Below are 25,037 nucleotides of genomic sequence, written 5' to 3'. Positions count from 1 at the left end.
GCTTGCCTTTAAATCACCAGACATTATAATCCGAGATGTTCAGAACTACATTGCGTGCTGCTAGTCCAATTGCATCCAGAGCGATCTCTAGACCCCTAGTTGCCAAGAGTGCATTTATTGGTGCTTCCAAATTCGTGGCACCAATTCGTTTCTACACAGCTGCTCCTGTAGACAAGAAAGAGATCACCTCTAGAGTTATTGATGTGATCAAGGCCTTTGACAAGACTGCTGCATCTTCCGAGGTGACTGGTCAGACTTATTTCCATAAGGATTTGGGATTAGACTCTTTAGATACAGTTGAGTTATTAGTTGCTATTGAAGAAGAGTTTGACATCGAGATCCCTGATAAAGTGGCAGATGACTTAAAAAGTGTCGGTGAGACCGTTGATTACATTGCTTCAAACCCTGAAGCCAACTAATGACTATAAATGTCACTTCCAATTATCCTGTAAAAAATTGTCTATCTTCTATCTCCAGGTGACTCTGAGTAGCGTTTCTCTATACCAATGATATGTATTCAGCAGTATTTAAGTAATGATCTTAACGATTACTATGAGATTGCCTATGTTGGGTTTTTTTAGTCATCCTTTCTTGAGTGGTTATCACATCTTAGTTGGTCAAAGACAAGGGCAACCTTGAGGGTACAACGATGAACAAAATTACTGAGAGTGAGAATAGTAGTCCACCTCCTATTGAAGATCTACAAATAAGTGCGATGAACGTGGCAAGCACCCCAGTAGAGGGTAAAAAGAGGGGAAATGGTTCCCTTGAAGTGCAACAAGTGGATGATCCAAATGTGGACTACATCACTGCAGATTCAGAGCTCACTGAAGATTTACCGGATGATGCAGAATCAATTGATTTGATTCATCTGAAAATCCAGTCTCTCGAGGACTTGAAACTTTACAGGTTTACGAGATTGGCTAGTTTATGTCTCAGACAAAACTTGATAGAAAGCATAAGTGAAGTGGAAGTACTACCAGTGGACACATTCAAAGATCTTGATCTTTACGACAACCGAATCAAGCATATTTCAAGCAACATCAGCAAGTTGGTCAATTTAGAAAATTTGGACCTTTCATTCAATAAGATTAAGCATATCAAGAATGTGGAACAGTTGATTAATTTGAAGAATCTCTATTTTGTTCAGAACAAGATTTCGGTGATTGAGAACTTATCCACTTTAAAGAAGCTAGTCAATTTAGAGCTTGGTGGGAACAGAATCGACGAGATCCTCCCAGATTCCTTCATAGGACTGGAAAATTTGGAAGAATTGTGGTTAGGAAAAAACTCGATTAGAACTTTAGTTCATTTGAACCCTTTAAAATCACTTAAGATTCTGTCTATTCAGGCAAACAGGTTGACGAAGATTGAAGGATTAGAAGAACTGGAAAATCTCGAAGAGCTTTACATTTCCCACAACTTTGTCACCAAGATCGACGGCTTGAGCAACAATCACAAACTGACGACTTTAGACGTTACTTCCAACAAGATTACAAAGGTCGAGAATTTGTCACATCTCAAAAATCTCACCGATCTGTGGGCATCCTTCAACCAGATTGACCAAACCTTCGAGGAGGTGGGTGATGAACTAAGAGGATTGCCTGCTTTTGAGACGATCTACTTGGAAGGTAACCCAATCCAAAGAAATAATGAAACATCTTACAGGAGAAAACTCGTAATGAATTTGGGTCCCTCGTTACAGAAAATAGATGCAACTTTTGTGCGTGGATGAAATATTCACTTGTCTGGCATAACAAACACTAATAAATGCTTAAGTATTGCTGGTAATGCTATTAGAATTTTGTATTTTCTTTTGTTATTATTCATTAGATTATAATATATCCTGTCTTCAATAAATTTAATAATCGCCGCGCATCGATGAAATGGATTCATTGAAGGCTCTATAGAGCGATGAAGTCTGCATTTAGGATATCCTCATCCTGCTTGGAGGTCTTTCGTATTTTGGGTGCTGTTTGGTCGTTTTTGAATGAATTTCGTAGCCTTTTTGGACGTTCTTTGAGGTCCTTTGTTGTATGAGGATCATCTGAGAGTGGCAGAGAATTAGAATCTATAGTGCTCGATATCGATCGATGATCAGTGAGTTGATTCGAGCTCGACTCGACCGCCGAATGTGGTCTTGGTTTATTCGCTTTATATGAAGGTTTCAGGCCGAATTTCTCTGTGGTTGTAGCCGGTAGTTCAGCGTCATCGGCCATTGGATAACGTTTCAGATACTCATCTATCTTGGCTGATAGCGATTTTACTGACTTCAGTAATTTTGCATGTTCCATTTCGGTCGTCTCTTGTTTCCAGGGTTCTATATCCTGAACAGATTTCTTTCTTGCTTGCGACATCGCTCAGTTTGTTTCCTTCGTGCAATACTGTAGCAATCTCAATGTGCTGGAATCCTTGTATATTATTGTAGCCGCCACTTGAATAAGCGATATTGCATTGATCTTTCGCTCTCTTTAAGAAATATCTTACACTAATCATCAACAATAAAGAGAGTCAAAAATAGCCATGACAAAGTCGCAAGCTATTCAATACGCCTTGAAGAAAGTTCCACAGATCCTGCCACTTGAAGAGGATGATGTTAAAAACCTGTGTGAGCAGGTGTTAAAGGCGAGTGAATCGAATTCAGAGTCAATTGCACAAGGGTTTCTCGAGTTTTTAGGCCATGATGACTTGGCCTTTGAATTTGTGATTGGTTTTAACGATATATTCTCTCAGGAAGAAGCTAAGCCGCAAGTCACACCTCATCCTAGGGTGGAGCAGAAGAAAGTGTCCTCAGTGGAACCTATAAAGGAAGTCAAGCAAGAGAAGAAACTGCAACATGTACCGCAGGAAAAGCCAAAAAAGTATGAGAAATCGAAACTTAAGGCCAAGAGAAACCAGTTAATACATGAAATTGATGAGGTTTGGAAATTCCTCGAACTTGAACATAATGAAAAGGATGTGAAAAAATACGCTTGTGACTGTCAGGGGAATATTCATCCATTGTTCGAAGCGGCCCCAAATTGTCTATCATGTGGGAAGATAATATGTGCCAAAGAAGGGCTGCATCTGGGTAGGTGTACATTTTGTGCAACTGAGTTCATACCGCTAGAAGAAAGACTAAAGATCGTGCAACTACTAAAGAAGGAGAAAGAAGAACTGTCAAAGGAGTCAACTCACAAAGAACAAACGACACAAAGGCCCATTCATAAAAAAAAATATGCTAACGCATTTAAAATCTCATCAGGAATGGGTACCAATCTATTCTCCGAGCAGGACAAGTTATTCGACCTAATCGAAAGGCAAAGAGAACGTGAAAGAAAACGAGAAGAGGTACTTCGTGACAAGGAGGAGGAGGAGAAGAAAGAGGTGGAGGCTCAAAAGAGACAACAACGAGAATCAGAGACAGATCCTGAATTGCTTGAGGCACAAGATCGTTTGGATAAACTTCTACATTTTCAGGATACATCTGCCGAACGTACAAAAATTATCGATAACGCCAGCGATTTCAGTATTTCCAATGATAGTGGTGTGTGGGGTAGTGCACAAGAGCGTGCTCTAATGTTAAAGAAACAGCAACGCAATTTGAGAAAATGGGAGAAATTAGAGAATGAGAGAAATGGGAAGCGTGATAAATATGTGGTCAGTATGGATATTGGTGCTAACGGTAAAGTGGTAATGAAGGAAGTATTGAAGAATAATGGAAAAAGTACAGCTGATTCGGATGACGATATCGAAGAAATAAGTGATGAAGAAGATTCAAATGATTTGAAAGAAATTCACCAATTGAAGGGAGCCATAGATTCAACGAAGAACGAGCAAAAGTCTGCTTTGCAATCGAAAGTTTGGGATTACGAGAAGGATAAGAAACAGTTCGAACCTCCAAAATATATTGAAGACTCTCGTCTGGAAGAGCAAACAAACCATGAAGATGACAAAACCACTACTCGGGAGCGGGCACCCAGGGTGCAAATCGATCAAGAGGGCGAAAATCTATGGGACATGATTGCATAATCACATTAATATTTATAGGAATGTATAGACAGCAAATGATACGAAATAAATAATTGGATCCATATTGAATTTCAGTCAACCTCAAAGATGGGTAAAAACTGACCCATGACTAGTAAAGATATATTAAAACTATCTCTCTTCACAGTCCAGCAACAGGCGCATTTTAGAAATGATCCACTATGCAACAGCAAGTTGCACTTGCCAAAAATTGCTTGGCCGTCGGAGGTAGTCGTTGACTTACCGCATTGATTAGATCCGAATGCCAGATATTCATGAAATAGATCATAATAATTGACCACACTTTGATGGTCCAGGAACTCAGCTATGAATCTTCTCTCGTTTAAGACTTCTTTCTTGGAAAACCCTGTCAAAGAAGCAAACTCGTTACTTACAAAACAGATTTCGCCAGACCGTCTCCAAATGCATATTGGGGTACAATTGAGTAATTTCGCCATGCTTTCAAATTCTAGTAGAGTTCTTTGCAGGATTATTTCCTGTAAAAGTAAATCGTCTTCAATCATATTTGAGGTTAAGGTGACAAAGATAGGCGCATACCTATCCACAATTGATCGAGCTATATGCTTCAGTTGATTTTTCCTCAGCAGCCTTTTATGATTAAATTCCTCATCGTTCGTTAGTGCGGCGTCATCTATTGTAGAATGCACATAACTGCCAAGAAACATTCGGTGCAAGCACCGCAAAAGATCTTTGTAGGCGGTTCGATAGTCATGCGGTGTGATAAGGTGCTGCTTTTCGAATAGATCCTTGGGGTTTTTGATGAGCTGGCGCAATTTATACGGCGTTAATTCGGCCTTGCGTATGTTTTCAGGTGAAGGACCACTAGAATCGGTGTGACTGGATTGATCACCTTTGCCGTTATCAAATCGACTTATACTGCCACTTTTGGTCATATCCAAGGATATGTAGGGCCTTGAATCAGTTCTGGGTATCGAACCGTCCACATTTAAATATTTGAACAGTTGTGACGAGGAGGATCTTTTGATAGGCGGCAGTTTTTCGGTTGACAAAGGATCTTCAGGGTGCTCCGCAGATTTTTTATCATCCAGCCCCGTAATATCATTCAGTTTCATATATTCGTCATTCGTCCACATGCTATCGAAGTCTAAGGACCTGTGAGCATGATAAATTTGTGGGTTGGAATGCTTAATATCGATACTGCTGCTGAGCATATTGGGAATCAATGGGTCATGTAGAAAAGAATTCGAATTATTGCTCAATAAATTTGTGAAGCTGTGCATTTTTGGAACTGGCAAAACTGAAACTTTTTCCTCTACCTTATCATCGCTCTTGAGCTTCAAATTGCCAATGCTCTTCTCATTTTCTCCGCTTGATTCTTGACACATTGGGGCAGAATCAACTGGATCATCGGATTGTGGTTGATCATCCTTCGGTAAGTCACTGGATTCCTTCTTCAATATTTTTGTATTTCCCGTAGTCGCATTCCATGTCGAGGACCTTTTCCTGGATTTCCTAACTTTATCGCGGCAAAGATACCCAATATTTCTCTTGAGACAGTTCTGACAGGGCCTTCCAACGTCACATTGGAGATGCTTCTCGTGGCAGAATCCACATGCCGTCTGTATAGGTTTACGTACTTGTTTTTGTCCCACCGGTAGCTTTTTTGTCATCTTGGAGGAAGTTGCCTTTTCGGTGAAAGTCCCGTTCTCCGCAAATTCCTCGAACCCAAAGTTTGATTGCTTCAGTTTGATTCAAAGTCTTTTCGTTTCCTTTAGTATCCCAACCGGCCTTTCCATTCGAATTTGAAGACTAAATATTGTTCCACTCAATATACTTTTTGCATTCTCTAATGGTGGACAATACCGTGGACAATACCCCCACATTTGACAGGGTCCGATCTTTTGCGTAGTTGCATGAAAGTCACGTGATGTTCGGAAATATCTCGGCGGCTTCTTCAAGTCACCATAATAAACCTTAAATACCACTTGGTATCCTCTAATCGCTCCGTACTAGCTAGTTTCACTTGTTTTATCCAACGCGATTCAGGCTACAATTGCTTCTCGAAGCTACCACACATTCGATAAACGTCTTAATCTTAGTCAATGAGCACCAGAGCCTCTATCCTTTTGTTAATGAAGAGAGAGAAACTCTTAGAAAGTTGTCTTTCATGGCGATTCTTTGCCGCTTTTATAGTAAAAGATCTGAAAAAGTGAAAAAAAAAGTTCAGCGGCTAAAACTTTCTATGGTAATGAGTTAAAAATGCTGCTGAATGTTATATATACTGGGTATGCGGATTCAATAATTAAACTCGCTGGCACTCTCCTTGACAGCCATACGCGCTAGACGGAACATCTTGTTCTTGGAATTCTCCTTGGGCTTCTTGACCGAGTCTCTGTCCTTCGAATGTTGAGCACCAATACCTTTAGGTCTCTCCCTTAAACCAAAACTCTTGGCCAAATGACCCAGGTGGAGAAACTTAATGTTAAAGAAAGGTTTCTCTTCTGAGATATGGGTCGCGTAGGCTCGGATGTGGCTTGTAAAGGCCTTGATGGCTAGTGATTTGAAATTAGAGTCTTCAAGAACACGTCTTTCGACGTTTAAATGCCATGTTGTAGCATTGGTGTCCCATTCAAGGACAGTATCATCTTGCTTGTCGTCCTTGTCACTTCTCCTGACATTCACCTGCTCAAATGCCGGTTTTAGCAAATCGTCGTCGTACTTGAGTAATTTCCATCCCTTGGGGTGATATGATTTGATCTTGCCCAGGTAGCCCTCTTCTTCACCGGGAAGTAGGAACAGTAAGGCTTCACCGCCCTGGCCAGCACGAGCGGTACGACCAACTCTGTGAAGATGGTCCTCGGTCGAGAATGGTGGATCTACTTCGAGCACAGTACCAACATGAGGAAGATCCAGACCTCTACTTGCCACATCTGTACAGAACATGATGAGATGTTTACCTTTTGTAGTGGGGGTGTCCTTGGCAAAAGATTCTAACGTTGATGTTCTGATTGGTTGCGATAGAGAACCATGCAATTTGTAAAAAATCACACCTGGCTCTTCATCACTCTTAAAACTTGGCAGTATGTTATTACCTTTATCCAGCAGCCTTACACTTTCACCTACCAGGTTACGATGGTACAAATCATTTGTTGAAAACGTTTCGTGATGGAACTCAACACTGTCGGAACAGGATAAAAAGACCATGGTTCTTGAGGTGACACCATCTTGTAGTTGTTTATGTTTCCTATGGATTTCATCTAGCTCAGCTGCCAATGTGACAAGTCGTAGCTTTGGTGGAACAACAACAATCTTCTGTAACAATTGTTCTGGTGCTTCAGTGATGGCATCATCGTTTTCAATCTTACGGCTGCTTATCAGTTTGTAATTCTGCAGAGCGACGTCTCCTAACTTAGCCGCTCCATTCTGCATAGTGGCACTACACAAAATGTGTACGATTCTAGTGGGCAATTGAGGGAATCGCTCTGTGTTGACTGGGACCTCATGGATGATATTCAAGATATCTCTAATAGTCTCTTCAAAACCGAGTTCCATCAGCTTATCACCTTCATCCATCACAAAATATCTCAACGAGTGACTCAACTGTTCACGGATCACCTTGGTATTCTGTAAATGATCCAGTATACGACCTGGAGTACCAATAATAAAATTACAACCCTTTCTTAGCCTTGCCTTTTCGGATTTCTTACGCTCTCCACCGATTAACAGGCATGGAACTAGGTAATGACAACAATTGGTGAGCATCGATGCCACAGAGTAAATCTGTGAGGCCAACTCACGAGTAGGTGCTACGATTAATGCGAAACACCCTGATTTTCTATCGACCCTGACGTTCATACGCAAAATTCGGGACACTATTGGCAGCAGATACGCAAGTGTCTTACCGGACCCAGTTTGCGCATTGATGAACAAATCACCGTCTGCACTTTTTCCAGATAGGAGCATGTGTGAGAACACCAACTTCTGAATACTCGTTGGTTTTTGAATCCTCATCTTGTCCTTCAAATGACTGACCAACATCTCTTGGACTCCAAGAGACTCAAAGGTTTCCATTGAAAGCGGGGCGTTCGAAGGTTTCTTTACCGCATCTTCATCATGTGCATTTGTATTTACAGAAGTTGAAATCTCACGGTTCGAAGTGAAAAGAGACGAAACTATCTGAGCGTTGGCCACTGGGGCAGCCTTCTTAATCTCCTGTGCTGCAGTATTCACTGCCGATGGCTCTTTCTCTGTTCTGCGCTTAGTTTGCTCTCTTCCCTCATCCCCCTGCTCTACTCTTCTTCTCTTGCTTGGAGCCTTGCCATCCATCATCATTCTCAACTTACGTCTATCTTTCCACCTGCCGCCTGTCACCTTGGCAGACTTTCTCTCCTCCGTACCACCACTTGTATCGAAATTCAACAGCATACCGTCATCGTCACTCATTTGTAAACCGTACCTTTGATCAATTGACTATAATAAAGCTCAATGAGGACCTAAAACTGTCTTAGAACTGCGAATCAAAGGTTCAAACTTGTAGCTCATCGATTTTTTTCAAGCTGCAAATTTTTTTTCAAGCTGTTTCTTTTCTACCTCATCGAAAGTTATGAAATAAAGATAGACTAAATCAAATAGTTAAAATTAATTTAAAGCTAATGTAGCGATTTATATCTAACTTTCGGATGAGTTCAGAGAATCAATTGTTTGTGACGGACGAGGACGATAAAGTACAAGATGATGAGGTAATGGATGAGTCCGAGAATATTGTGCCGCAGGCTAAAAGTGAAGAAACATATATTGATGACGAAGAAGACCCTGTGATCCAGGAGTTCCCACTGAATGTTGCTGGGAGAGACGAGACTTTACACATATTACAGTATGCGAATAAACCTAAGAAAATGGGAGGGAAAGCAGCGGATCATCCGCTCATCGGAGCCGCAAGATACAAACCGAATTCTTCGGTATGGGAATTGGATGTTCCAGTAGATGAAGCTGCATTTTACAACAAATCGAGGGCTGAAGAAAATTGGGGTGAGGCAAATATACAGACTTTGCGAGGAGTTGGTGTGGAGAATGAGGGACAGTACGCTGGATTTGTTTCTAACGGACAAATCTACCTTCTTTCTGTTGAAAAGGTTGCTCAATTGAGACCGTTCTTCAAATATATTGACAAAGTTAGTACGGAACGAAAACAAGATGATGCTAAGAGGAATGCAAATCCTGCTTCCCAAAAATCTCAAGTTGTTACTATGTCAGTTAGGAGTGTTAATGATCAAACGCAGAATAGGCTTGCCGGATCACTGCTGGCGCACAAAGTAGCTGACGAAGAAGAAGCAACGGAAATGTCATGGGTCGAAAATACTTTTGAAGCATTTAAGGAATCGGTTGTCGCTGACGCCGCTGCGCATGTGCTCCAACCGGTGGGAGATGCAAAGGAATATGAGGAATATTCATAGTTTATCAAAGGACTTTCTCACATAATGGTTGATCTATACATTAAATACTCAGTCGTACCACATCTTAATCAATTCCTCCGAGACGGCACTGGGCGTAAGTACTCCAAGATCTGTTATCAAGGCTGTTATATATTCTTGGGCCGTGTAGTCCAGTCTAGGTCCACGCAGAATTTCTTGCTGGTCCTCTTCATCACTCTTCCTAGTGAAATCCAGCGATTTTCCTTGCATAGACAAGTCATCGGGTGATAATGGGAACATACGCACAAACTTGTGGCACTCTGTCACCACGTAAAATGGCTTTCTTGCATTTTGGGCCAGCACACCAACAGAGTAAGTACCAACAACGTTGATTATACCACCGGACTCGGCTACGCCTTCAGCACCGACGAAGACCTTGTCTACTTGGTCAATGACAGCCCCGACTGCCCCATCGACGACCATAATGACTGGAATCCCCTTTTCTTGCAGTAACGAGTATAATTGTTCACCTTGAGATGTAGGCCTACATTCTGTCACCACACATCTGAATCTAATGAATTTTTCAGCTGCATGCTTCAATAGCGAGTAAACTGCTCTTGAGAATCCATGTACTAAGATAATGTCATCATCAGATATGAAATCGACACCTATCTGTGCAACTTTATCTCTGGTAAGCTTTGCCCTGGAAACAAACAGCTGACCATTCTCGATCAAATGTTCTTTACAATTTTCCCAATCACCATATAGATGTGTATTTCTTAGCACAAAACGCATAAAGATATCACATCCAGCTTTCAAAGAGATGGAATTTGGAATAGATTGTGTCAGCTCGTTTGCTGCGGACTTGATTGTGTTGATCATTTCTGCTGCTGTCTCGGGATTCTTGACTCGCAGTAATGTGACTAATGACTCTATAGCAGCAATCGGCATAGTCATATCTGGATCTTCCTTCAAGAACTTCAAATAGGTCTCGGTGATGCTGAATTCCGACATATTGGGTTTCAATAATGGGCTACGACTGGCTGTATGCATTCAATTGTACTACGAGATGAGCAGTTCATCGTTCTATGAAATTTCAAGTGAAAAAAATGGCACTATCAAGACAAGATGAGATATGATCGAAACCATAAAATAAAAAACCATCGAGCTGTAAGCTCCTGTAAAGTTTGTGAAGCTTATAATGATCGAATTGCGATCTAGATGATCATCCTATTAGCTAGCTGGTATTCGTAGAACCATCTCTTTTACCAGTCATATAGAACGATTTATAGTGCTTGATTAAAAGTGTGCGCAACTCTTATTAGAACATTGAAAGTCAATTGTCTGTGTGAAAGGATGCTGGGACGGTTATGTGGGTCATCGAGACGATATGCTACAAGGACTCCGGTATCGAAGCTAAGAAATATTGGTATTATTGCACATATTGATGCTGGTAAAACCACAACAACTGAGCGGATGCTCTACTATTCGGGGAAGATTAACAGGATAGGAAATGTGGATCAAGGTGACACGATCACTGATTTCTTACCACAGGAAAAATCTAGAGGTATTACTATCCAAAGTGCAGCTATCTCATTCAATTGGCAACGAGATCACAAAATAAATCTGATCGACACTCCAGGGCATGCAGATTTTACTTTCGAAGTTATAAGAGCAGTGAAGGTTCTTGATGGGTGTGTTACGATTCTAGATGCAGTGGCAGGTGTTGAAGCTCAGACGGAGAAAGTGTGGAAACAGTCACAAGGTTCCCCAAAAGTGTGCTTCATAAACAAGATGGATAGAGTAGGAGCAGGATTCAGTAGAACTGTTAAGGAGCTAATTGTAAAGATGAAAACCCGTGTGGTACTTATCAATATACCTCTATTTGCTAAGGATTCCAGCGGCCAGGAATCCAAACAAGAAGGTGTCATCGACATACTAAATATGAAGATGCTTAAGTGGAATCCCGAGGATCACGACAAAATTGATGTTGTTGACATATCTGAGTCTGATACGGAGGTTTACGACCAACTCTTAAAGTGTAGAGAGTCTATGATTGAAACTCTTGGCGAATCTGATGACGAATTGGTAGAGTATTTCCTGGACCAAGCAGAAGGGGATTATTTGAAAGTACCCGCAAATATTCTGAATGGCTCGATTAGAAAAGCTACTCTGAATCATTTCGTCACGCCTGTTCTGTGTGGAGCATCATTTAGGAATATTGGCGTACAACCACTCTTAGACGCGGTAGTTAACTATCTGCCGTCACCAGTCGAAGCAACATTTCCACAAATCAATCACCCGAGCTTACCAATGAAGGTAGATCCCAATTCGGGGATCATTCTGAACAACAACAAAAACCTATGCGTCGCGTTAGCTTTTAAAGTTATCACGGACCCTATCAGAGGAATCATGGTCTTTGTGAGAGTGTACTCTGGGAAATTGCACAATGGGAATACTGTATATAATTCTAGCACAGAAAAGAAGTTCAAGATCGGTAAATTGGTTGTGATGCATGCTAATATCTACGAGGAAGTATCTTCACTGAATGCAGGAGAGATTGGGGTATTAGTCGGGGCCACAGTTGCAGAAAATGTATCAACGGGTGATACTATTGTTACCCATTCACTTAAGAAAGATGGGCTAAGGTCACTAGATCGGAAGAAAGAGCTTACGCTAAAGATCAACCCTATAGCTATCCCTCCACCTGTTTTCAGCGTCTGTATTGAACCTCGAACGCTTGGTAATAAAAAGTCCATGGAAGATGCACTGGCGACGTTGATCAGAGAGGATCCAAGCTTTCACGTTACCTATGACGAAGAGACTGGTCAAACTTTACTGAGCGGAATGGGTGAATTGCACTTGGAGATTGCGAAGTACAAGCTCATTAATGAATTGCATGCCGATGTGGAAATAGGTAGAGTAATGGTCTCATATAAAGAGACACTAAATTTGCCAACAAAAGAGGAGACGACAAAAACGGACTCTGGATATAGTTTTACTTTGTCGATTGTGCCACTACCACTTCATGAGGACACACTTGACGTTGTGGCTCGTGCACAACATGAGACATGGTACCCACTGGGAAGTGACAATAATTACTTGATCATGGAGAATCACCAAAATTACACAGCGGAGGAAGACTGGAATTTCCAGATTTCATACCAGGCGGTTATTAATGCTTTGGTTTCCAGCTCAATAGTAGCATTGCAAAAAGGCGGTAAAATTGCTAATTTCCCCCTTCATTCCTGTGCTGTCAGGTTAAAAGGGAACTGGACTTTACCACTTGATATTGAAAACCCGTCGGAGATTTTATCACTCTCTAGAAAACTTTCGCTTAAGATTATATCAGAAGTATCACAGAATGATTTTTCCGTTTTGGAGCCTGTAATGAACCTCGAAATCTCTGTACCGCAGAGGGACATGGGTTCGATTATCCAGGATTTGACAGGATCTCGCAATGCCAACATATTATCGATAGATGACGACAGTGCTGATCCCAATGGTGATAAGACGGGTGTAGAATACCAAGAAATTGCGCAACACCAGTACTTGCCTCCTGATTTGACGTTGAAGAGTGCCAATCTGGGTGACGAAAGTGCAAGTATGAAGTCTATCAAAGCCCAGGTACCCCTAAGAGATATGGTATCCTACACAAGTAAATTCAGAAGTTTGACACAAGGTAGAGGCACATTTCACATGGATTATTGTGGGATGGATAAAGTGAATGCGGATCGCTTAAACTCTATTATAAACGAGTGAAATCATTCATCATGTACATAAAAATATCTATTCTACGTGCTTTAAACTCAATGTCTCATTCCTCGACGAGGGATTTCTTGCATGTTGACCTCAACCATTATTTAATTAATAGTTGGTGATTATTGATTTTGAGTAATTACTTTACAAACCAAAATTTTAAAAAAATACTATGGTATCTCTCACCGATCATTGGCTCATATCAAATGTTCAGAATGGAAAATTCGGTAAATAAACACATAAGAAAGCAGTTCGAGCCACTAGGCTGGAAGAACTCCAATTATTAGCCAGGCAAAGCCAATATCAGGTATGAATTTCTTGAATACAAATCAACCATCAAGTATAACATGGGCATGTGGCGTAGTTGGTAGCGCGCTCCCTTAGCATGGGAGAGGTCTTCGGTTCGACTCCGGACTTGTCCAGTTATTTTTGAAATTGATTTTTTTCTACAAAGAACTATTCTACTTCAAGCTTAAATTGATCGCCAGAAAGCCAGCACAGCAATGTTAAACCTGTATGAGCGACTCGAATGATTACGAAGATGATTTAGAAGTTTCTACTAGTTTTTGCCAATTTGAGAGACCGTTGTTCTTAAGACAGAGGAATGTCGAGAAAAAGAGTAATAAACGAAAGAGGGTTCAAAAACCTGTCAAGAAGGATGTACCGAAGCAATCGACTCCTCTAGTTCTTATCCATGAAGATCCGGTCATCAGGAAAAAGGAACAGAAATCTACATCCTTAAAGCTCCCCACAAAAGGGCGCTATGTTGAGTATGGAGATCCTGTTAGTGGTTACAAGTTCATATTAACTGAACAAGAGTATTCAAAGCTCAAAAAAAACGAACAACCAATTGAAAGCTTCGATCCACATGCCTATGACTGCGTCAAGCCAAGTGCCAAGGTCTCTTCAAAATCAAATATCATGATTTATTGGGATCAAGAGAGAACTCTGAGGCTTCCACTTGTGTGTGCTGTGGCAATTGATGAGATTGATATAGAGGATATCACTACTGATTCTGTGAAGGAATTCTATCTCCGATCCTCTTCCGAACAAGGTTTAGATTACGGCACAATATTGAAAGGAGAGCGAGTCAAATGGCATCCAGACAGGCTAGTGGGTCAAAAAGCAGATGTACTCCGTAAAGTGACCAGACTTTTCCAAATTATCAATGAGTTGTGGGAATCCCATACATATAGCTCTACATAAAATTATTGAGAATCCTGTGGGGTTTGTGCGTCATCCATTTCGATCTTTTGCTTCTTTAAAGAAGGCGCACCATCATCGTCTATCTCCGGCTCGTCGTCATCTTCACCAGCATGCTGATCAGCAGCGTCTAAACCTTCCTCAGCAGCTTCTTCATCTTCTTCTTCTGCTTCCTGAGCTTCTAACTCTTGCTGTTCCCCTTCTTCTTCCGCTTCCTCCTCCTGCTCATCATCATCTTCATTCTCCTCGTCCTCTTCTTCCTCTTCCTCTTCTTCTTCTTCTTCCTCTTCTTCCTCTTCCTCCTCTTCATCTACACCAGGTTGCTCTGGAGGGTACATTTCTCCCTCGTTCTCGTTGTCCCATACAATGTTGAACCTCGTTACTCTAGGCTTCTCGGCCAGGATATTACGCACCACATGTTCGACCTGTACCTTTGCAGGTGGATTTTCACGCAATTCTTCGTTATCATATTCGTTGTTCACGTAGTAACCAACTCTAACGAACTCTCTACCGTCATAGGAGCAGCTCAGCAGGATCACAGTGACGCTGACCAGTTCACTGGCTGGAATTAATTCGGGAGAAGGTGGATCTGCAGTGAACACGAATTTGTTGACACCAACCGGTACGGGACCCACAAGGATCGAATCTAGCTCTTGATCGTGTTCCAAAGACCTCGAAGACCCGACGTACGTTAGCTTCCACTCTAAATCACTCTTTAAAGGCTCCAGACACTCGAATGTAATCTCAAACTCATATGGATTGGAGAAATTGGCAGGATTGTTTAGCACCTTGATACCAAGCAGGGAAACGATCGACATTGCCACTGATTACTGTGCTTTCAGTGTTGATTATACTCGATGGTTCAGACCTTTTTTCATTTACGCGAACGCGACCGGGTCAATCCAGAGCACTTGAAGGTAGTTGGGAATAACAGCCCCAGCCATACTAAAACAGGGCTCTTTGGAAGGCGCTAGGCTTTCCGAATTCCTCGAGCAGCAGCATCTAAAAAAAGGTATATGCTTCCACCAATATTACAGATATGTAAATAATCTACATCTCAATCGTGCGTGTTCTCTTACATTTGAGAAGGTATAGCTGAAAGTCACCATCAACCTTTCGAAACAAACTAGCGCGCGCGGGATTTGCGTTCTTCTTGGCTACTGTGCAGCTTGAACTTTGGGTTTCATTTGCCCATCCTTCGCACAGCTCGAAATTCTTCCATATGTTGCCCATAAACTGTATTTTGATTTAAGACACACATACAACGATCTCAATGATGAAATACCATTGTCTTCTTTTTACTAGGTAGGATATGGTTTGTTAGCGACATTTTCAACTAAAAGTTTCCATACAGCGTGGCTGTCGGATCCATGCAGCGATGCCTCAATTTTCTTGAATAGTATCGACAAGATAATATTGATTCAGCTGCAACACAAACTACGATCAACTCTTTCATACGACTTCCTTGTGCCTTGAAATATCATGAAGCACTTATGATGGACAGTGTATAATTACTTCATAGCCGGCGTTCGCTATTGAGTATGTTTTAGATCTGGTAGCTGCCGAGGTAGGATTTAACATCTTGAAAGGTATAAAAAGAGAACTATTTCTTAGGAGTTTGCCAATCCCGTTGGTTCAAAATACTCATCCTTTACTCAAACAAACAAGAATCAATAATGACCATCTCCAGTCAGAATCAAGCTAAGAAGAGAAAAACGTCGAAGAAAACCACCTCTAGGCCTTTTTGGAATGAAAAAACTGCTCACCATTCCAAACAATGGAGCCTCTATACGATTTCACCAATGTCGGCTAGAAAACTTAGTCAGAAGATCAACTCTGATTCGTGGTTTTCCGTGGTCAAACATCCACAAGCTCCAATTACCAACCACTCATTGAACTTGCCGCTTAGCAGTGGTGTCAAAGAAGAGATTACCAGGGCTCGCAAAATTAGGATCTATCCGACTAATTCCCAGAAAGAAACGTTGAAGAAGTGGTTTGGATGCCATCGTTACATCTACAATAAAGCGCTGAAGATGCACAAGGACGGGGTGTTGATGAATATTAAAATTCTGCGTGAGAAACTATTGAATAAGAAGACAAGCGTTTTAAAGCCAGAGGAACAATGGCTTACGGAGTATCATTACGATTTGAAGGATGAAGCTCTTCGTGACTTGGTCAAAAACTACAGTAGTAATATGGCAAGGTTCAAGAAGATGGGGGTGCCTTTTAAACTGAAGTTCAAGACAAAGAGTGCACCGGTTCAAACTCTTTCAGTGCTGAAAAAGCACTGGAACAAGGGGAAAAAGACGTTTTACAGCAACATAGACCCTTCCTCTAGCATGCGTGCTGCAGAACCGCTTCCAGAGGAATTTCCACGAGATTCTAGGCTCCAAAGGACTGGGAGAAACAAATACTACTTGATTGTTCCTACGGCTGGTGAGGAAATTGTCAGAAAAAGCCCCGCAGAAAAGTTTAAATTTATTGATCCCGGGGTGAGAACTTTCCTAACAGGATATGACTCTAATCAGACTGTGGTCGAGATTGGTAAAGACGTGGTCGTACGCATCGAGAAGCTTAAGCGCCGACGACCGCAATTGCAGTCAAAACTTGCCAAGCTCAGGAAGCACAAGAAGAGGCAAAACCATCGGAAAACCTTACACAGGCTGGACGGAAAGATTTCGCATATTGTTCAGAATATGCACAAGAAATCGGCCCTCTTCTTGTGCAAGTCTTATGACAGTATTTTTCTTCCCAAGTTGGATTACCAATGCACCAAGCTGACCCGAAAATCAAGGTCCAGCATGGTGACTCTCGCTCACTGCTGCTTCCACGATCGCTTGACGATGAAGGCAGAGCAGATCCATGGTGCAAATGTTCATGAGGTTAAGGAGGATTACACGTCGAAGACTTGTTCTAGTTGTGGAAATTTGAAGGATGACCTGAGCTCCGCCAAAGTATATAGCTGTATGAAGTGTGCTTCGGTTTTCGACAGGGACTTCAACGCAGAAAAGAACATCATGCTCAAGTATATATGTGAGCCTTTGATTGCAAGTGGTAAGTCTTCCATTTCTTCTGCTCTAAGCGTGGGTAATGGTGGATTCGCCATGATGGGTCCTGGCACCTTTGTACGTTAGTGCGTTGTAAGTCCCTCGTGGATTCTCCCAGGCGTAATTCAGCATTGGAATGCAGCTTGCCTGAATCTGTCCCTTAAAGCACTGCAGGACGTCCGTATCGGTGGAATAGAATAGCCGCCCTCCCCTCTGCCCAACGATCTTACCAAAATCTGTTTAGTGCACAGTGCGAGATAGAATTGATAAGAAGAAGACCAGGGGGGAGAAAAGCACACTACCCAATATCCAAATGCGATGTGAATCAGCGATTGAAAATCAATCAGGAAAGTGGAAGGGAAAGAAGAAGAAGAAGAATCTGGGATGTCTGTACTTATATACCTGGCGGCAGGCTAGCATCGCACCCCTAAAACACCCCTAAAAACACACCATCACCCCGAACGAATCGCTATACACGAATCATTCCCCAGTCACCAAAGACGAAGTTGTCTGGGTAATTTCTATTGTCCTGTCGTAATTTATTACATCGATTCCTGCAGTCCTAACGGAGTAATCGATAAACACGCATCACCACGGTTAATTTGTCTCGATCGGGTGAAGATGCGACATCTTCGAGACAAACTTGATACGATGCGATTTGTAAAACTTTTCATTACTCTTTCACTTTCGAGTGTTGTCTAAGTTTCAATCTTGTCATTCTCTCTCCCTACTCTATTTGTTTTCGTGTTTCAAATTTCTTGATCCAGGTCATATATAATTGTACTATTACAAGTGCTTCAACCTACTCATTAACGTTTAGCTTAGCTATCGCATACCGTACCGTTCCCGTGTACTTTCGTTCATTTGTTAATCCCAACTGAGTCCCTCCTTTCATTTAATCTAGCTCTTTTTTTATCGAGATGAAACTTTCCTCTGTGCTGTTGCTTTCTGCTACAGCTTTAGCTGCTCCAGCTGTCCATCATAAGGACCGTCATAATGAGAAACGTGACGTTGTTGTTGTTACACAGTATGTTGATCAGAATGGTCAAGCTGTTGCTCATCAGGGTGTTGCCACGGGAGCTACCGCTCCCGTGGCTACCACCAGCTCCACTGTAAGTGCAGTGGGCGCTGCTTCCAGTGCACCAGCTGCTTCCAAGGCTTCGAGTGCTTCTAGTGCACCAGCTGCTTCGAGTGCTTCGAGTGCTTCTAGCTCTGCTTCTAGTGCTAGTACTGGTAGCTCTGGCGGGTCTTCCGGTGGTGTCAATGGTGACTTGGCAGACTTTTCTGGTCCCAACGAAGAGTTCCAAGATGGTGTTATCCCATGTTCTTCCCTTCCAAGTGGTCAAGGTGTTGTTTCATTAGACTGGGTTGGTCTAGACGGTTGGGCTTCCATTATGGACTTGGCCGGTAACACCGCTTCCACCTGTCAAGACGGTTTCTACTGTTCTTACGCTTGCCAAGCCGGTATGTCCAAGACTCAATGGCCTACTGAGCAACCTTCTGATGGTAGAACTGTTGGTGGTCTACTATGTAAGAACGGTTTGCTATACCGTGCTAACCAAGGCTCCAAATATTTGTGTGAATGGGATAACAACTCTGCACAAGCCGTTAACAAGAAATCTCAATCCATTGCTATGTGCAGAACTGACTATCCAGGTTCTGAGAACATGGTTGTTCCAACCGTAGTTGAAGCTGGTGGTTCCAAGCCAGTTTGCGCGGTCAAGGAAGATTCTTACTACATGTGGCAGGGCAAGAAAACTTCTGCTCAATACTATGTTAACAACGCTGGTGTTTCTGTCGAAGATGGTTGTATCTGGGGTACTGATGGTTCCGGTGTCGGTAACTGGGCTCCAATTGTCCTAGGTTCCGGTTACACTAACGGTATTACTTACCTATCGATTATTCCAAACCCAAACAACAAGACTCCACCAAATTACAACATCAAGATTGTCGCTAATGAAGGTTCCTCCATTAACGGTGACTGTAAATTGGAAAACGGTGTCTACAGCGGTGGTTCTGGTTCTGATGGTTGTACCGTTAGTGTCACTTCCGGTAGCGCTTCGTTCGTCTTCTATTAGACAATCTCATAAACTAAATTCATCTGCGTTGGAGCTTTACTATGGTTTCTTATACACTCGCTATGGTTGAAACCGATTCACTCTCAAAATTTTGTTCGTTCGTTAATTTGTTAATTACATACCAAGATACCCAATCACAACAATAAAAAAATCCTTTATCATCTATCAAATTCTATTTAACGTCTCCATGCTGTGATTCTTCCTCCGGTGGTGGAACGAATGCACCGGCCAAAGCCAAAGCAGGCTCATCGATGTTGTGGTGTGAGTAAGATAAGACACCGATACCACCAGCGTCCAACAAAAAGTTGGGGTTGTCATTCAAGTATTTGTACTTATCCAACGCAACGTATGGCACTGAATCGTCATCGTAAGATTTTGGTTGAGCCTTCTCATGTTCGGTCTCACAATTTTTGATGACGCCTGGAGTAAACCACAAGGCTGCGAAATAACGTAGAGCATGGCCATGGGCAAACACCATAATATCGGATGCGATTCCTTGAGCCTGGTGTTGACGGTGCAAGTTTTGAATTCTTGCAAGGGCTCTAGACAAACGTAAACCAATCTCTTGAGTTGTCTCACCGTTCTCGCAACCATCTCTCCAAATATTCCAAGGACGTTCTTGGTCCAAACCACGGGATTTTCTCAACTCGATGATTTCATGAGTCAACAAACCTTCGTAGTCACCGTATTCCCATTCTCTCAAATCGTCATCGACAACAACTTTAATCTTGGATCTTTGTTCAGCAGTCAATGGAGCCAACATCAATTCCACAGTCTGTCTAGCCCTAGTTCTTGGAGAAGTGAACACGTAGGTGATGTGGGTTGGATCGATGAAGTTGTTGGCATAAATCGAAGAAGCAGTTCTCTTCATTTGACCCACACCATAAGGCGTCAAAGGTAAATCAGTCAACCCAGTATACTGACCGGATTTCGACCATTCAGTCTGGCCATGTCTAACAATTACACATCTAGGAGTTGGACCCATCTTAGCTGGTTCTTTTATCGTATAATTGGTGGTGGAAGTTGTCTTTCTCGACCTTTTATATAAAAATAATCAAGAATTAAAATATATAAGAATTAAAGGCTCGGAAAGCAACAGATGATGAGAACTGACTTAAGATATGCCAACGGCCTCCGGTTACGCTTGCCACATTACTGTGCAATTGACAGTCTAGACTTCACGGTGTCCCATTGGTAGAGTCACTAACGCAAGGTCATTTATGTAATCATGGAATGTATGCCAGCACGCTCTTAAAGGTATTTGCCTACTTTGATGGCAAGCTCAAATACCTGCAACGGTACACTTAATTATCGCCTCTTGTACTTCTTGTAATCCTGGCGATGTTCTTAGCGATGAGCTGTTCTTAAGCGAAGTGAAAAGTTAGATCAACTTCACCGATAAATCAATACGGCCAGGATGAGAAGCGATGGTGTGTTCAAGTTGGTGCTGGCCGTATCCATTGCTGCAATCTTTGCACTGTTCCAAGTTGGAGCCAACCATTTGTTCAAGGAAAGCGATTCAGAGTCGAGTCACTTCGTCAGAGAGTCGCAGATACGCAAATTGCATAATCAGGACGCTAGTCTGAATATACCTTTCCTTGACAAGATAAGCAAATATTGGTACGTTGGTGGAGAAACAGAGATACGAAATGCGGGGTCAATCAGACTGACGAGAGCTGGTGGAACTGATCAATATGGGTTGATCCTGTCAAATGGGATGGGGGATAACACTATAGACAACTTTGAAACCATTGTTACTCTTAAGATATCACCCAAGGAGGGTAGTAAGCCCAGGGCACTCATGGGAGATGGTGTAGCGGTTGTGGTCACTGCAGAGAAGGATTTCCTGAGACAGGACTTGACGTCTTCATATGCTCGAAAACAATATGAGATTAACTCTGGTGGGGTTATGGTTGGTGATACTAGTATGATGGGTCTACCGTTAAACTTACCAGGTATGGCTGTGATCATAGACACATTCAAAAACCAGGGAAGAACTAGGGTCGCAGTGCCCTTCCTGGACGTGATACTAAACACATCACCTAAAACACAAGCATATGATTTAGAATCCGATGGGGCAAGAACCACAGCATTGAAACTAAATCAGGGGAAGATAAAACTTAAAAAGTCCCTAATGCAAGGAGACACAACCAAGTTACGCTTGATATACTTGGAGAGTGAGAATTTTCTTAAGATTGATATCCAGTATGCAGAAGAAGGTGATTACTGGATTGAGCTTTTCCAAACACATTTAAAAGAGCCGCTGCCCAGGAATGACGAAACCAACCAGCGGTACATCGGAATCAGTGCCCTTACAGGCGAATTATCACAGACAGTTGACATTTTGAGCGTCGAAACTAATGAATTCCATTTAAAAGACAAGGACGATACGTCGAACGATTTTGCAAAAGAGATCGAACTATACTTTATCCAGGAGTATAACGAAAAGATAGCATTAGAGGAGGACAGCGAACAAAGATGGAAGATGTCCAAATCACAACCTAGATACGAGGTGAACGAGATAAACGAGATGCCCGCGAAGAAGCAAGTGCATGGGAAGAGTCAATTTTTGAAAAATTTCATTGTATTCTTCATCATAATCACCACCCTATACCTGGCCTCTGTCTACGTAAGGGTCAGCATGAAACATGTCATTAGTTCAAAACGGCACAGATCCAAATCCGTGGGACTTTTACCGCATTAAAGTATATATTACAAAGTTTAATTCTTCTTTGGTTGTTCTACATGGAATTGAACACCCCATAGTTCTTTCTGAAACCCAAATAGACCGCCAAGCAGCCTGCTTTCCTTGATCTTAGCACTGGCTACTGGTGAGAATCCCTTGGCCTTCAAAGTCTTCTTCATATGGTCATCAAAGGAGTAAACGTCAATCAACACTTTCATCGATTCTCCGTGATTGTTCTCCTTCGCCAAAGTCTTTGTACGTAGCATAGCCCAATCCAACATATCTTCTATGATGCCACTCTTCAAATAAACTTTTCTGCAACCAATGGTAGACACACTCATGACAAGTGACTCTTTCGAAGTCAATGTCTTGTTCTCTGTCAACGAAATCAACGCAATTGGAGCCTCTCTGTAAACTACCACATAGGTATTTTGTGCCTGAGGATCCTTAAGCACAGGCTTGCTCTTCAAAACCAACTCTCTCAAATCGATGCCAAACGTCGAGTGACCACTATCCTTTGCTACTTCATGAATCCTGCTCTTGAAGAAAGTCTCGGAGATTCTAGAGTACGTTGTTAACAAACACACAAATGCAACAGAAGCGATTGCTGCCGTCGTAGCCATAGGGTACCAATTAAACATGAACAGCTGGTAAAGGAACCCAGAAACAGAACCTGCCCTCAGATTCCTTGGTATTGTCGCCTGTGGTGTTAAATAGATGATTGCAACCACAGTCATTACTATCTTGGTAATATAATGATGGATCATCCCTCTATTAGCCAAAGACTGCTGCTGCTTAATAAAATCAATTGCCAGATTCAATGCAGCGGTCGCGAGCTCTGGTTTGATTGTAGTCCCATATATCGTTGGTGGAGCTTCCATATTCAAAGGTTCGTTGAGCGACGCATCAACCTGCTCCACATGTTTTTTCCCACTAACTTCCTTGCTTTTACTCATCTCGATTAGGACTTAAGAGAGATCAATTGACCTGCTAGAGACCTCCTTTGAAGTGCTCTTAACCATACATGTACACCTTTTATAATAGAAAGAAAGGAAATTTTTCAGCTTACTGAAAGCTTGGCGAGCGCCACGTGGCCTTCACGTGACCATCTCTCAAAGAGATGAAGAACTGGAATAATGGTGCTCTACTTGATGGTAGAGGATGAATTGACTGTCGTAGAGCTTGGATCTCGTTGTAATTGAGTATGGCGTATGCTTGCTGGTCTTGATTGATGCAAATGGTGTGCTACTGCGGAGGGACCAGCCGATGAAGCGCTGCTGCTGGGTTGCGTCGCGGATGAGGCCCTCGTTCTACCAATGATACTCGCAGGTGGGATTGCCATAGTGCTGGAGTTGGTCTCAACGGTTCTTCCCGAGAGGACAGTAGCTCTTGTAGACTGGATCGAATGCGAATCTGAAAAAGTCGAGGATTTGACTGATGAGGAGCACATCGAGAACAACGGAGTGATACTGACGTTATCAGTGGCTTCAGAAGGTAAATCTCTCTCTAACGGTTCGGATTTGGCTCGAATGGGCTCAGCGTCCCATAACACTTTCATCGATACGGAGTCATCTTCTTCGTCTGTTGTCTCCGCAGAGGCCAAAGGGCTAATACCTGGATCCCTAGGTTGTATAATCCTTTTCACCCATCCAGACAACTTCTTCTTACGTCCTTGAAAGGTATGATCGTGGTGCGACATGGCTTTGTGTTTAATCTGTAACGGTTTCTTTTGTAAACGAAACAAACAACATAGTTTTACAGTTTGTATAAAGGTAAAGAGCGAGGCTATATAAAATAAACCAAAAGTAAGGTAAAATGTAACCGAATAGTAGCAAGATTAATCATATTTGTAGCGAATGTAAAATGGTATCAATTATTTCTTTAAAGTGTTTCCCAAAGCGTCAAGCTTTTCGTCAACACCTTGTCCCAAGGTTTCCTTCTTGTTCTCATACAACTCCTTAGCATGCTGGGCATCACGTTCGAGTTCGGACTTGTTGGATCTTAGGTTTTCAATAGTGAAGTTCTTGAGATCGATCCCAGTGTTAACTACTGCCCTTGGGACACTCTCAGACTTGTTGAAATTGTTTTCGTAGGCATTGGAAACCATCTTATATGTTTCCATGGCCTGAGCACGCGTAGGTTCAGTGACTTTGTTCAATTGAGCTCTTGTAGGTTCGATATACTCGGATTGCAACTTGTCAGCCGTTGGTTTCACCAACGAGTCATATTTTTGACGTGCAAAGTCAGTTGTGGGACCGATATAATCGGATTGCAACTTACTCTGCAAATCTTTAGAGATACTTTTGGTAGTAGAGGATAGCTCAGAGACATGCGGTAAGGTACCGTCACTCTTGGTGTCTTCCTCACGTTTATCCTCAACGTTCAGCTTGAATGGCTGCACGACGAATTGCTTCAACAGGATATTCGACACGTTGGCCACGTAGTCGACCCAGAAAAACAACAGCCAAAAACCTGGCTTGTGTGAGTGAGAATCCCAGCCTCTCAAGAATGCGTCTATACCTTCACGTAAAAACAGAACGTTCACCAGCTCATCAAACCTGAGTCCGAACCCACTAATTGCGTTATATCCGATCTTCACAAATTTGGGAGAATACTCAGAGTCCACCAGCGTATGTCTCACAGACGCAACAACCAATACTATCACAGAGAGCAACTGCGAAATTACAGGAGTGGATACCACCTGGTTCAGAGTGCGCGAAACCACAGGGTACTTGTACAGGTGGTTCAAAGTAGGAGAATTGCGCGCGAACCGATCTGTTGTGTCCTTGTTAACCACTACTTTCACGTTAGAGCCAGTCATATCTCAATTCTGCTAAATTCAGCTTACCAAAGGGGTCTAAGT

The 25,037-nt window shown here is 42.2% G+C and overlaps 18 protein-coding genes and 1 non-coding gene across 19 annotated transcripts; 10 read left to right on the top strand and 9 right to left on the bottom strand.

The window, feature by feature from the left end:
* Positions 1–35: 35 nt before the first annotated feature.
* Positions 36–419, top strand: ACP1 (acyl carrier protein; the record flags this gene model as incomplete). Its single annotated transcript, XM_003683157.1, has 1 exon — positions 36–419. The coding sequence occupies one exon, from the start codon at positions 36–38 to the stop codon at positions 417–419; it is 384 nt and encodes a 127-aa protein (XP_003683205.1).
* A 296-nt stretch (positions 420–715) lies between these two features.
* SDS22 (type 1 protein phosphatase-activating protein SDS22) lies at positions 716–1,735 on the top strand (the record flags this gene model as incomplete). The annotated part of the gene is made up of 1 exon (XM_003683156.1): positions 716–1,735. The coding sequence occupies one exon, from the start codon at positions 716–718 to the stop codon at positions 1,733–1,735; it is 1,020 nt and encodes a 339-aa protein (XP_003683204.1).
* A 169-nt stretch (positions 1,736–1,904) lies between these two features.
* On the bottom strand, positions 1,905–2,357 carry TDEL0H01330 (uncharacterized protein; the record flags this gene model as incomplete). The annotated part of the gene is made up of 1 exon (XM_003683155.1): positions 1,905–2,357. The coding sequence occupies one exon, from the start codon at positions 2,355–2,357 to the stop codon at positions 1,905–1,907; it is 453 nt and encodes a 150-aa protein (XP_003683203.1).
* A 166-nt stretch (positions 2,358–2,523) lies between these two features.
* On the top strand, positions 2,524–4,011 carry RQT4 (Rqt4p; the record flags this gene model as incomplete). The annotated part of the gene is made up of 1 exon (XM_003683154.1): positions 2,524–4,011. The coding sequence occupies one exon, from the start codon at positions 2,524–2,526 to the stop codon at positions 4,009–4,011; it is 1,488 nt and encodes a 495-aa protein (XP_003683202.1).
* Positions 4,012–4,082: 71 nt separating this feature from the next.
* Positions 4,083–5,660, bottom strand: GSM1 (Gsm1p; the record flags this gene model as incomplete). The annotated part of the gene is made up of 1 exon (XM_003683153.1): positions 4,083–5,660. The coding sequence occupies one exon, from the start codon at positions 5,658–5,660 to the stop codon at positions 4,083–4,085; it is 1,578 nt and encodes a 525-aa protein (XP_003683201.1).
* Positions 5,661–6,285: 625 nt separating this feature from the next.
* DBP7 (putative ATP-dependent RNA helicase) lies at positions 6,286–8,433 on the bottom strand (the record flags this gene model as incomplete). Its single annotated transcript, XM_003683152.1, has 1 exon — positions 6,286–8,433. One exon carries the CDS (start codon positions 8,431–8,433, stop codon positions 6,286–6,288), a length of 2,148 nt encoding a protein of 715 aa, XP_003683200.1.
* A 236-nt stretch (positions 8,434–8,669) lies between these two features.
* RPC37 (DNA-directed RNA polymerase III subunit C37) lies at positions 8,670–9,443 on the top strand (the record flags this gene model as incomplete). Its single annotated transcript, XM_003683151.1, has 1 exon — positions 8,670–9,443. One exon carries the CDS (start codon positions 8,670–8,672, stop codon positions 9,441–9,443), a length of 774 nt encoding a protein of 257 aa, XP_003683199.1.
* Positions 9,444–9,491: 48 nt separating this feature from the next.
* GCN3 (translation initiation factor eIF2B subunit alpha) lies at positions 9,492–10,415 on the bottom strand (the record flags this gene model as incomplete). Its single annotated transcript, XM_003683150.1, has 1 exon — positions 9,492–10,415. The coding sequence occupies one exon, from the start codon at positions 10,413–10,415 to the stop codon at positions 9,492–9,494; it is 924 nt and encodes a 307-aa protein (XP_003683198.1).
* Positions 10,416–10,757: 342 nt separating this feature from the next.
* On the top strand, positions 10,758–13,163 carry MEF2 (mitochondrial elongation factor MEF2; the record flags this gene model as incomplete). The annotated part of the gene is made up of 1 exon (XM_003683149.1): positions 10,758–13,163. One exon carries the CDS (start codon positions 10,758–10,760, stop codon positions 13,161–13,163), a length of 2,406 nt encoding a protein of 801 aa, XP_003683197.1.
* Positions 13,164–13,509: 346 nt separating this feature from the next.
* TDEL0Htrna5A lies at positions 13,510–13,582 on the top strand. Its single transcript has one exon. It is a non-coding gene; the product is annotated as a tRNA-Ala (tRNA).
* A 94-nt stretch (positions 13,583–13,676) lies between these two features.
* Positions 13,677–14,366, top strand: TDEL0H01260 (uncharacterized protein; the record flags this gene model as incomplete). The annotated part of the gene is made up of 1 exon (XM_003683148.1): positions 13,677–14,366. One exon carries the CDS (start codon positions 13,677–13,679, stop codon positions 14,364–14,366), a length of 690 nt encoding a protein of 229 aa, XP_003683196.1.
* A 2-nt stretch (positions 14,367–14,368) lies between these two features.
* On the bottom strand, positions 14,369–15,181 carry ASF1 (nucleosome assembly factor ASF1; the record flags this gene model as incomplete). The annotated part of the gene is made up of 1 exon (XM_003683147.1): positions 14,369–15,181. One exon carries the CDS (start codon positions 15,179–15,181, stop codon positions 14,369–14,371), a length of 813 nt encoding a protein of 270 aa, XP_003683195.1.
* Positions 15,182–16,039: 858 nt separating this feature from the next.
* Positions 16,040–17,497, top strand: TDEL0H01240 (RNA-guided endonuclease InsQ/TnpB family protein; the record flags this gene model as incomplete). The annotated part of the gene is made up of 1 exon (XM_003683146.1): positions 16,040–17,497. One exon carries the CDS (start codon positions 16,040–16,042, stop codon positions 17,495–17,497), a length of 1,458 nt encoding a protein of 485 aa, XP_003683194.1.
* Positions 17,498–18,330: 833 nt separating this feature from the next.
* Positions 18,331–19,488, top strand: UTH1 (SUN family protein UTH1; the record flags this gene model as incomplete). Its single annotated transcript, XM_003683145.1, has 1 exon — positions 18,331–19,488. The coding sequence occupies one exon, from the start codon at positions 18,331–18,333 to the stop codon at positions 19,486–19,488; it is 1,158 nt and encodes a 385-aa protein (XP_003683193.1).
* Positions 19,489–19,660: 172 nt separating this feature from the next.
* Positions 19,661–20,473, bottom strand: SHB17 (sedoheptulose-bisphosphatase; the record flags this gene model as incomplete). The annotated part of the gene is made up of 1 exon (XM_003683144.1): positions 19,661–20,473. The coding sequence occupies one exon, from the start codon at positions 20,471–20,473 to the stop codon at positions 19,661–19,663; it is 813 nt and encodes a 270-aa protein (XP_003683192.1).
* A 432-nt stretch (positions 20,474–20,905) lies between these two features.
* UIP5 (Uip5p) lies at positions 20,906–22,192 on the top strand (the record flags this gene model as incomplete). The annotated part of the gene is made up of 1 exon (XM_003683143.1): positions 20,906–22,192. One exon carries the CDS (start codon positions 20,906–20,908, stop codon positions 22,190–22,192), a length of 1,287 nt encoding a protein of 428 aa, XP_003683191.1.
* Positions 22,193–22,209: 17 nt separating this feature from the next.
* On the bottom strand, positions 22,210–23,130 carry PHO86 (Pho86p; the record flags this gene model as incomplete). Its single annotated transcript, XM_003683142.1, has 1 exon — positions 22,210–23,130. The coding sequence occupies one exon, from the start codon at positions 23,128–23,130 to the stop codon at positions 22,210–22,212; it is 921 nt and encodes a 306-aa protein (XP_003683190.1).
* A 188-nt stretch (positions 23,131–23,318) lies between these two features.
* On the bottom strand, positions 23,319–23,873 carry TDEL0H01190 (uncharacterized protein; the record flags this gene model as incomplete). The annotated part of the gene is made up of 1 exon (XM_003683141.1): positions 23,319–23,873. The coding sequence occupies one exon, from the start codon at positions 23,871–23,873 to the stop codon at positions 23,319–23,321; it is 555 nt and encodes a 184-aa protein (XP_003683189.1).
* Positions 23,874–24,047: 174 nt separating this feature from the next.
* Positions 24,048–24,995, bottom strand: PLN1 (Pln1p; the record flags this gene model as incomplete). Its single annotated transcript, XM_003683140.1, has 1 exon — positions 24,048–24,995. The coding sequence occupies one exon, from the start codon at positions 24,993–24,995 to the stop codon at positions 24,048–24,050; it is 948 nt and encodes a 315-aa protein (XP_003683188.1).
* Between the last annotated feature and the right edge of the window lie 42 nt (positions 24,996–25,037).

Source organism: Torulaspora delbrueckii, chromosome 8 (assembly GCF_000243375.1).
Source record: "Torulaspora delbrueckii CBS 1146 chromosome 8, complete genome".
Lineage (NCBI taxonomy): Eukaryota > Fungi > Ascomycota > Saccharomycetes > Saccharomycetales > Saccharomycetaceae > Torulaspora > Torulaspora delbrueckii.
This window is presented reverse-complemented; position numbering and strand designations above follow the sequence as displayed.